This window comes from Primulina tabacum, chromosome 7 (genome assembly GCF_025594145.1).
Source record: "Primulina tabacum isolate GXHZ01 chromosome 7, ASM2559414v2, whole genome shotgun sequence".
Taxonomy (NCBI): domain Eukaryota; kingdom Viridiplantae; phylum Streptophyta; class Magnoliopsida; order Lamiales; family Gesneriaceae; genus Primulina; species Primulina tabacum.
In genome coordinates, this window is record NC_134556.1 from 37,211,947 (window position 1) to 37,224,006 (window position 12,060).

Consider the following 12,060-nt stretch of genomic DNA (forward strand, 5'->3'; position numbering starts at 1 on the left):
GGTCTTACATTGTCCTAACGTTAACTTCGTTTTAGACGTAGACTTGTTTGTTTTTGTAATTTACATTTATTAAGAAAAAACTTACAAAAACAAAGTTCACAAAGACACGTTTCTATTTTATCTTTATTTCATTCATTCAAAAAATAGTCGTATATTTTCCAGTAGTTAGTTAGTAAGAGCATAGTCGTGTAAAAAAAAAAAAAAAAAAAGCTTTTAAATATAGAAAACGAACTATGTATTACACGATCGATGAAATATGATTTTTCATGTGAGAGAGAATACGTTGTATCACGAGATGGAATAAACGAAGACAACTCAATTTAATTCCTTCACGCTTTGTAACAAAGAATGGGTCAACGTGCATCACAGAGAAGCCACCTTTAAATGTAGATAAATGACAGGAAAAAAGAAAAGAAGAAGAAATCGTTGTAAATGGTTTCTTAGCGAAAACATTTAACGTTGTATTCTTCGGAACGTCACTTCAGAAAATATCTCGAAGACTCGTTTTCATACGTAGTGGGACTTTTTTGTTCGTTCTTTCCGATCCATCTACCGGAAATGAGGCATCGTCACGCCATGACACGTAAGTAAAATTAAAAGGCATGATTACATGACAAAAAAAAATTTACGGATGGAAGTCGATAAATCAATATAAAATTTGATCATAATTTCTTTTCATGTTTATCGTAACAAAATCTCCGTGGGTTGTGTGTAGATTGATTAATTTGAAATAATTTTCGTCTTTTGATTTGTTTGGATGAATTAAATTCAAGTGTTGAAATGATTTATATCTTTTGACTTGTTTGAATAAATGAATTTCAATACAAAGTTAAGTGATTTTAATAGTAATTGTGTTGAATTTAAAAAATATCAAGCATAAGCTCCATTTGAAATACATTTATCAAATTGTTAATTAGGGTGCGATGATTATCATCAATGTTGGTAGAACGATCAAACAATGATATTTGGGTTGCTATATAGTTTAAAATATTTGAGTTGCATATTTATCATCAACTATATCAACTATATCTTTTGGTAGAGTGACAAGTGCTGAAACCTACAATTGATATAAGATTCAATGTCATATGTTCGATCTTCATTCATTGCAATGAGTGCATTTATTTTGAGAAAAATTGTTGGAGTACAATAATTATCTCTGCTGGAAGAATGATCGAACCGTAGTACTTATGCTGATATAATCTTTAAAATATTTGTGTTGCATCATTACCACCAACTATAACTTTTGGTTAAATAAACAAAAACAAATACTCAATCCTAAACAAATATATTTGTTCGAATCAAATTCATCAATCCAAACAAAATTATGTAATTTTTATATTGAAAAATGTACATGGGTAATAAATATATAAGAAAAAAATGTTGATTCATGCTAATCTCATCTCAATCCACTGCTGATTAATGAGATGTTAGGGTGACGATAATATTTCAACCGTAGATTTTATGTCCACGTGTCAGTGCTACGCGACTTTTTTTTGGAGATTTGTTTTTTCATGTTTTACTTTCATTTTGAATACTTTATTTGAATTTTTAAAAGATTAATTAATATCAGTTTTCCAAAAACTGAAATGGTGATTAAGGTTGTTTCGATCGTCTGACAACGGTACCTCCGGATTCCAAGAACAAATATTTATTGCATTATATTTTATCAGTATTTTAAAATATATTTAATTGTATACTTGATTTATTTATTGAATTGTAATTTTATTAATATATAATAAAAAATATCATTTTGTTATATATTTACAAAATATTTAAAACATAATTATCTGAGTATATTTTATTTGTTGAGATATATTAATTAATAAGTTAAATATTTTAATACAAATATTACGATTATTTTTATCATAATAAAGTTTTTAAAAAATAATCCAAAAATAAACTAATTTTTAAAATATAAAAGTATATCTAATTGAATTTAATAAAAAGAATTGAATTTAAAAGTAATTCATGTTAAAGGGTAAAATGAATTGGCAAAAACTTGTATGAGTTGGACTCACGGATCGTATTTTGTGAGACGGATCTCTTATTTGGGTCATCTATGAAAAATATTAATTTTTATGCTAAGTGTATTACTTTTTATTGTGAATATCGGTAGGATTGACCCGTATCACAGATAAAAATTAATGAGATCGTCTTACAAGATACCTACTCAAATGAATTTTAATTGGATCATATATCAATTACACTATTACAATAGTTCGCGTACCAATTTTTTCATGAGTCAATATCTTGTGAGACGATCTCACGAATATTTATCTGTGAGACAGGTCAACCCTACCGATATTCACAATAAAAAATAATACTCTTACGCTGCGTTTGGTTGGACGGATTAGGTGTGATAGATTATTTTATCACACCTAATTCTGCGTTTGGTACGATTTTTATTTAACCAGCTCAATCCTTCCTATGAGTGATTAGGTGATATTACGTGTGATAAAATAATACATCATTCCTCCGTAGGATTATTAATCCCTCCTCTATCCCTACTCTCTTTCCAATTTTATCCTTCTTCCTTCACCGTTATTGAACCACCTCGGCTGCCGGACCGCCGTCGCCGCCCTCGCCGGAACGCCACCGACGCCGCCGCCGGACAGCCGCCGCCGGACCTTCGTCGGAACGCCATCGCCACCGTCGGACCGACGCCGTCGTCGCCACGTCGGCTGCCGGACCACCGCCGGATTGCCGGACCGCCGCCGCCGGAGTGAAAGAAGAAAAAAAAAAGAGGAAGGGCAATTTTGTCCTTTCATCAAAAATTTCAAAATTATCCTACACTTAAAAATCTTCTTAAACATGCTACCATATTTTATTTGTTGAGATATATTAATTAATAAGTTAAATATTTTAATACAAATATTACGATTATTTTTATCATAATAAAGTTTTTAAAAAATAATCCAAAAATAAAATAATTTTTAAAATATAAAAGTATATCTAATTGAATTTAATAAAAAGAATTGAATTTAAAAGTAATTCATGTTAAAGGGTAAAATGAATTGGCAAAAACTTGTGTGAGTTGGTCTCACGGGTCGTATTTTGTGAGACAGATCTCTTATTTGGGTCATCTATGAAAAATATTAATTTTTATGCTAAGTGTATTACTTTTTATTGTGAATATCGGTAGGATTGACCCGTATCACAGATAAAAATTCATGTGTCAATATATTGTGAGACGATCTCACGAATATTTATCTGTGAGACAGGTCAACCCTACCGATATTCACAATAAAAAATAATACTCTTACGCTTCGTTTGGTTGGACGGATTAGGTGTGATAGATTATTTTATCACACCTAGTTCTGCGTTTGGTACGATTTTTATTTAACCAGCTCAATCCTTCCTATGAGTGATTAGGTGGTATACGTGTGATAAAATAATACCTCCTTCCTCCGTAGGATTATTAATCCCTCCTCTATCCCTACTCTCTTTCCAATTTTACCCTTCTTCCTTCACCGCTATTGAACCACCTCGGCTGCCGGACCGCCGCCGCCGCCGGACAGCCGTCGTCGGACCTTCGCCGGAACGCCATCGGACCGCCGTCGTCGGACCGACGCCGTCGCCGCCACGTCGGCCGCCGGATCCGCCGCCGCCGGAGTGGAAGAAGAAAAAAAAAGATGAAGGGCAATTTTGTCCTTTCATCAAAAATTTCAAAATTATTCTACACTTAAAAATCTTACCAAACATGCTACCATATATTACATATCTACGACAATCATTTTCTTTATCATTTACATATTAATCATTAGTTTATTTTATCCTGCAACCAAACGCAGCCTTAGCATACAAATAAGATATTCGTCTCACAAAATATGACTCATTAGATCGTCTCACATACGTTTTTTTCTTTTTTCGTTTATCAATAGTTCGTGTAACAATATATATCGAGAATAATGTGGCAAAAAGAAGGTTATTTAGGACAAGTTCAATGGATAATGGAGATGACATAACGGTTGGATGGTTACATATATATGTGTGTGAGAGCAATTAACTGTTTTTTTTTTTTTTTTTGACAAAAATTAGATCAATTGTTTTACATCTATCCATATTTTCCACGCTATTAATTAAATATATTTGATATGTAAAATTCTCTATCGTTTCCTTTTTCTGCAGACTATCCGGGTACTTCTAAGCAAAAATTTTAAAAATAAAAGAAAAAACATTGTTTTTCAAGTGTTATGTTACCATAATTATTTAGAATATGAAGCACATAAAATCATACTTCAATAATTTTTTACCAAAAAATTCAAAAATACGTCATCTCTCTAATTAATGCATAATTCATAATATTTAAATTAAAACTAAAAAAAATATATGACAGAACGTACATATGCGTAATGCATAAACCACACAAACCATAGACTTATGCCCCGACATTTTTCCATTGAAAAAAAATTGTATGAAATGGTTTTACCGATCGTATTTTATAAGACAGATCTATTCATTGTCATTTTGGATAAACCTGAATTAGTGATATTGGGTTTTTTTTTTTTTTCAAATGGGACACGACCTTGTGTTAAATTTTAAAACTTGATGTCTAATAAAATATAAGATATCGACGATGATATTGATTAATTTTTATTGGTTTTCATTATATTTAAAAATATATTTTAAAAAATATTCGAGAATAATGAAAATATTTATGTTATATATATATTTATATTTAAATAGATATATTTATTAAAAATTGACTTGATATTTATGTTAAAGCATATCAACTCAAATCATTAAATTTTTTTTTTGAAAATTATTGTTTTATGATTTCAAAATATTTCATGAATGCTGACCAGGTAACATTTAATAACCCTTAATATAATATTCAAAAAATAATTTTTTATTTTTTTTATCATGATGTCGACCCTATATATAATTTTAAACAAGAAAATGCAAGACTTTTAAATTTTTTAATATATATTGCTAAAGATTAAAATTTAATGCAATTATATTGTTATATTATCAATATAAAATATAAATTTTAATATCATATTGAAGAAAGTAACTTTTAAAAATTATAAAAAACTGCGAATGTAATTTTCGAAAATCCAAAATAAATATATTATAAAAAAAACACTAATATATCAGCTGAAAATCAAATCAAGAAGAAGATGGAGGAGGATATTGCTGTGTGGTCCACGGCGGCGCGGGAAAATTCTGGTCGCTCCTTTGATATTGTTGATCGCTCCCTGGTGGACGGAAACTTGCAGTTTGGCCACTAGAGAACTGCAGGGGATACGAAGAAGAAGAGGAAGAGGTGGAAACCGATTGAGATATGAAGGAAGGCTGCGAAGAAGATGAAGAATCCGATGCATCTGAGTATAAACCAGCTAATGATGGATTATACAGCATTTGCTCAAAAATATTCGTGGGTTGCTGAGGCTGGAAATCGGCGGTGTTTTGAAGTAACTGCGAATATTCCCAGTAGTCTCTGGCGGAGGATTGGAAGAACGCCGGAGGTAGAGTGGGAGCCACGGCAGCGGATGCCTGAGTAGGAGCTAACATGGTGGGTTGTGTAGATGGAGGAGGTGGCATTAGGCTCACGTTTTCAGGAAAGTTGAGTTTGGCTCTGTTGCCTCTGAAACGCAGGGCGGCCTCGTCGTATGCTCTGGCCGCGGCTTCCGCCGTGTCGAAGGTGCCTAACCAAACTCTGGCCGCTTTGTGTGGGTCACGTATTTCTGCCGCCCATTTCCCCCAGGGTCTCTGCCGTACACCTCTGTACCTTTTTCTTTCTCCCGTCTCTTCTTGTGAAGTCGTGGTCGAGGATTCGGATTGCGTAGTTTGTTCTGCTGCGGTGGCGGTTGAAGCCGAGGAGGGAATGGGTGGCGGTGGTGCCGTGGCGGTAGTAGCTGGTGTCACACTTGAGCTTCTCTCTGCATCTGAAAGGAAAAAAAAAATTAACAATAGGACAAATTTGGTAAAAGGGTTGACAATGAATTGGATAAGCACAAAAATTCATTAACAAAAATATGAAAAAAAATACTAGTAACTCAGAATTTGTAGGATAACTCAAATACTTATTATAAAGGATAAGATTCAGGTCAAAACACTAGAATAATAAAATCTTCGGACTGATTGTATATTATTTAACAAAAAAGGAAAGAAAGAAAAGAACTTTGAAGCAATCAAACCAAACATGGCGTGAGGATGGAGATGCCACAATCCAAAGAATATTGAAAAATAAAAAAAACCTAATATAATATCAATAAAAAAAACCCACCTGGAGGTTTAACCGAGGAAGACGGCTCTTCAAACCCTGAATAAATCATCTGAACTTGCTCCGATATCTGAGCGGCGCTTCCTTCTTGATCACGTCTCCTCTTCTGGCCCGCCACCCACGAGCCAGAGCTCGAAGACGAATAAACAGGGGAAAAAGTTTCAATAGCAGTGGTAGTAACGATGCTGCTAGTTTGTTCGGACTTTAACCCCATCTCGTCACCTTGCCTCTGTCCTGACACGATTCTATATCCGGAAAGAGTAGACGGTGCCACCACTGCAGACAATAGGTAATCTGGCTGCTCCTGTTGTTGCATGGGGAAGTACGGCACCGCGGCGGAGCTGGTGGTTGTGTTCTCAACATCTTCTGTTGCCTGAAATATGTCGAACTCGCTGATGTCTCGTCTGTTCGCCACCTTTACTACCCAACTCAACTCCAAGCAGCAAGAATCAACACAATCTCCCGATAACCCAAACAATTTTCTGATAAAAATCAAGCAGACCCTTCTGACAATATGTCCAAAATCTCACCCCAATAAAACAGAAAAACCAAACCACAAAATCAACTTTCGGTGATGCCTTTAATTACGCGCCGTCCACGAAACTTCCGCAGCCGCCTTTTGAAGAACAAGCGCATGCAAATATATATTGAGAGACTTGATCAACGAAGACGACCCTCTCTTAGAACTAAAATCAATTAATATAAGAAGAAACAAAAAGGGATATCGTTTCAAGCACTCAATGGAACAGTAAAAGTGCACCTCTCCCTCTGCTTAAATGTTTTTCAACATATCACAATAGAAATAATGTCTCGAATTCGCTTTTTCGTTGGGTTTTTTTAATGTGTTTTTAGCCGACTATAAATTATATGCGTTCCCATCATCAATTTGACCGGTTTATTAAGCTGCCTGTTCGAAGACCCGAGAATCTTGTCGGTGCTGGACTTCTTGGTGTGCAAGTAAGCTTAATTGTGCATGTGTAGTCATTCGCGGCACCACTTACCCATACCAAACCAAGTTGGAGACGGAAACATGCAAGATCAAGAGGTTATTGTTAATTGTCCAACGTCGGTTAGATAAATAATTTGGGAGTTATATATATGGACTTGAACAATCCTCCCCTTGAGCTAGTTTTTGTGGTTGAGTTAGTTCCATGTTTCAATCTTAACATGGTATCAGAGCCCGTGTTCCACCGTTATGTGTTGTACTGTCTATAATTAGGCCACCTATTCTGTCAATAATTGGGTCATCTGTAAACTCCACGCTCCAGATGTTTATTTATGGGCGTGAGAGGGTGTGTTAATTGTCTCACATCGGTTGAATAAATAACATGAGAGTTATATATATATGCTTTGACAATCCTCCCCTCTTGAACTAGATTTTGGGGTTGAGTTAGAATCAAGTTCCAATCTTAACAGTTATAACCTCATTATAATTGGTTTATATAATTAGTTTTTTCGAAATAAGATTCTGAATTCGAGTTTTCTGAATTAAAATCGATGAACAAGAGAATATAATGTCGTTCCGATATTCAATCGTTCGGGCTCGGGTTCAGGTTCGGTACTCCAATGTTACTAAGAGGGCTAATTTCATGAAAAAGTTCAACCAAATTTTATGATTTTGAATGACACAAGTCTCTCAAGAATATTAAGTTTTTTTTAAGACGATATTACGGATCAAATTATCATATTTAGAGTATAAAACAATATTTTTTCATATATCTATAAGTAGGATATCTATCTTACACCAAAACCCAATGTGATTCTAAAGCAAGTACTAAACCCGTGGTAATATATTTTACTTGATTTAATTTAATTTAAGTAAGAAAGCAATGGGAAGAATTGGCAGTAAAATATTGAAATCTTTTTTGTTTTTTTAAACAACTTGGAGTTGACATATTTTAATTTGATTTTAAAATTTGTAGTGACATCTAAAATAACCTATTTAAATAATTCAACTTATTGTTATTATCGTAAAGAAAAAGTTGTGATTTGAGTAATCGGGTTTAATGGTATTTAAATTTTAATATATATGTCAAAAATTTAAAACAAATAAGGTTGACCAAATCTCAGGCTTTGTAATTTTATTTTTCTATACTTTATTGATAAATAAATAATAATAGAGGACGCATAAATATAAATGGCTTTTCGCTTCTCCACTCTTTTGCACGAAAGATTTATATAAATTTTACAAGGATGTCCTTAAATATAGAATATTATTTTTCAAAATTCATATATATATTTTTTAAAAAAATAATATTGCGATTTGGTCAAAGCACGTTTCCTATTTGAATTTTGGACGATAACAATAATTTATAATCTAATAATTAGACAAGGAAAATTAAAGGGCATTGAATGGGAGGCTTGAATAATTCATAAGTCATATAAATACAAAATATATAGGATTAAATTCTATATTTTAATAAATAATGTTTTATTATACAAAAATTGAGTATTTTATGGTTTTGTGTGCATACCACAAATTAATTTATTACACATTTTTTTCATTCAATGTCTGTCTCCAATTTTATAAAAATGTTATTTTTATATATTGATTATTATATCTATAATATACATCTTACGTCATCTCACCCAACAAATTAAACATGTGATATCTCGAAAAACATTAAATTCAAACTAAATAATCCGCCCTCATTCCACTATACATAAATTTGTATGATATTTTTCTTTATGAGTTGCATGTCGAGAGTAGGGATGAAAATGATTCGAGTAGCTCGACTATTTCATTTAGTCCGCTAGAGTACCTTGCAAGCTACTCGAGCAAATTTATATATATATATATTTATAAATTTATTTATATATATATACCCGAGTTTTTTGAACACAAATAACTCAAAATATTATACACACTTAATTATCATTACTTTAACTCAGATTGATATCATTATATAAAATATGAGTGGGTCTCATGTGAGACCATCTCACGGATCTTAATCGGTGAGACGGGTCAACCCTGCCGATATTCAAAATAAAAAATAATACTATTAGTATAAAAAATAATATTTTTTCATGGATAACCCAAACAAGATATCCGTCTCACAAATAGGACCCGTGAGACCGTCTCACCCAAGTTTTGCCATAAAATATAATGAGTTGATGGTCTCACGAATCTTTATCTGTGATATGAGTCAACTATACCGATATTCACAATAGAAAGTAATAATCATAGCATAAAAAGTAATACTTTTTCATGGATGACCTAAATAAGATAACTGTTTCACAAAATACGATCCATGAAATCGTTTCACACAAATTTTTACCAAATATAGTTAAGAGGAATGCTTTTTTTTTTTTTTAAAACGCTATAGCTTAAAAATCACGTAGTTTGATATATGATATTAAATCATTTTTATACGACAAATTTATTCGAAAAAATACTGATAAAAAAAAAAATTGAACTCCCTGACATTGATGAAACGAATACAACTCGGACACCTTTCATCTCAACAATAATAGTTCGGTGGATTTTGTCTGGATTAAGAAACGATATGGACGAGATTGGTAGAGATTAAATCACACGTGGATTCATTTGGTGAAAGCTAGGTGGGTTTTATTAAAGAACCATAGGTTTCAGACAGGTCTATATAGGGACAAAAGAATGACCTGATTTCATATACTTTAAATCAAGGGTATGCCATTTTATTATTTTTAAAAATAAATTTAATGATTTTTTTTAAAAAGTATTTTTTTTAAGATGTAGAAATAATTTGATCATAACTAGCACAAAAAATAATATCAATTATATATATAAGAAATAATTTTATAAAATTTAATGATATAATCATGTATATATGTAATATAGTCTAATATTTCGAGCTGAGATCGACCAAAATGTTTGAAAATTTCAAATTTCGAGCAAAACTCGAATATATTTAATTCGATCTGAACTCGACCTTTAATTTTAAGTATTATTCAGCTTGGTTCGATTCGTTTGTATCCCTAATGTTGAGGTGTTACTCCATAAAAAGAAATATGTCAAATTAATTAATAAAAACAAATCTCAATTACAATTTATTAAACATAAGCATTGCCAATTTGCAACTGAATGTATTAAAACTAATAAAAATTAATTTATAAACTCAAAGATGACAATAGTTCATATCTAAACTCAACTCCACGTAAAACCGCACTCCGTACGCGATGAGTTTAGATCGGATCAACGGGTCTGGAAATTGGGTTTGGTACAGGTCTCGAGTTTGCAAAAATTCGACCTGAACTGACCCGACCTGACCCATATATATAATGTATATGCATAATTATTTAGGTGATTTTTTTATGTTTGGCGAGCTTCGAGTTTAAGGCCGGTTCGGGTTGACTGGATCGCGGGTCTAGTTTTTTTTAGCGGGCGGGTTCCAGGTTTTACGAAGAAACAATTACCAAGGGGAAAAAAATTACAGTATAGGCTTCATTCAATTTAACCCTCGCATGAATTTTCATACCTATTTAAAGTGTAATTTTACTTAAAAGTTAAAATGGTAAAGCAAATTTTTGAATCTAATTAAAAATGAAATAATAATTAATAAAATAACCTATAAATTTGTGATAAGACTTTAATAATGTGGACAAAACAAAGTGTGATGTCCGGTCTCAAAAGTTAGCACCAGGTTCATCGAACAATAATCTATTAATTAACCACGCGTGATTAAAGATTAATTTAGCATAAGATCATAATTGTTAACTCAAAAACATTCCACTTGCAGTGTACTTTAGAAATAATAAAAATATATATATAATACTAAGTTGTCTGGTCATAGTTTTTGGGATCTGATAGCAACGTTAATTAATGGGAATAAATCTTTTTGTCCGCTGTATTTATTTTTTTATATTATTTTAATAGTTTAGTTATCATATTTCAATTTTAACATATTGTTTTTGCATTCTTATAATTTTTCAATTTTATTATGTTTAAAAAAATAACGTTAATATGATATTGACGTGATACTCACGTGCGCGATATCGCATCGTCGTCACTTCCTAGGAAAAAAAAACTAAAGTTGATGGATACAGATTTTAAAAATAAGAATTACAAAAACACAGAAATACATGGCTAAAATTTTAATGTTTCCTTTACCAATTCTGACACTCCTCAAATTTTGACACATTATTGTTTTTAAACTTTATATTGATCGAGTTGGGGGGGGAGGGGGGGTGGGGTTGGTTTGATTCGTAAAGGAAAGATGCACCGCCGAAAGCCTCATGTGACAAAAGGGAAGGTCTGCCGACTTCAGGACAAAAAAAAACGTGTACAAATACAAGGCATTAAAGTAACAAGAATATGTCAATTGATTTCAATAAAAAAGGTTGTAATATATTTTATAGACTGGGAAAGTACGAGGCAAGGTCTTTTGTGGAGTGGGTTATACCTAGATGACTCAAATCACGTTTTTTAAATTTCATTTGTTAGTTTTGATCGAGTATTAGTCGACGAGATGTAAGCATAAGGATAATACTCTCGTATTATAATCAGTAGTCTAATTTTAATTTGACTATGCGAGATCTATATATTTGTATGGATTCGCATATTCAAATCAATTTTGGACCTTTGGATTTTATATTAGCGTATTACTCTTATGCAAGTATAAATTCAACCCGAATATTGATAATCTGATTTAAACATCAGGACAACATCTACAAATGGTTCAGATTCAAACCTCATTTTGATCTCAAATAAATAAATAAAAAAATTCTATTTCATGCTGTCCAAGTATTGTCCTGAAATATGGGCTGGGCAGAAACGTAATAAATCTTTAATTTCAGAAACATAAGTGGATTAGCCCACACGGACATAGTTCGACTCCAGAAATAGGACTGTCTTG

At 32.2% G+C, this 12,060-nt stretch overlaps 1 protein-coding gene across 1 annotated transcript; it reads right to left on the reverse strand.

Annotated features, from left to right (window-relative positions):
• Window positions 1-5,012: 5,012 nt before the first annotated feature.
• LOC142551655 (uncharacterized) lies at window positions 5,013-7,032 on the reverse strand. Its single transcript, XM_075661010.1, has 2 exons — window positions 6,230-7,032; window positions 5,013-5,888 (listed from the first exon to the last, which is right to left on the reverse strand). Exons 1-2 carry the CDS (start codon window positions 6,540-6,542, stop codon window positions 5,110-5,112), a joined length of 1,092 nt encoding a protein of 363 aa, XP_075517125.1. The 5' UTR covers window positions 6,543-7,032; the 3' UTR covers window positions 5,013-5,109.
• Window positions 7,033-12,060: the final 5,028 nt, after the last annotated feature.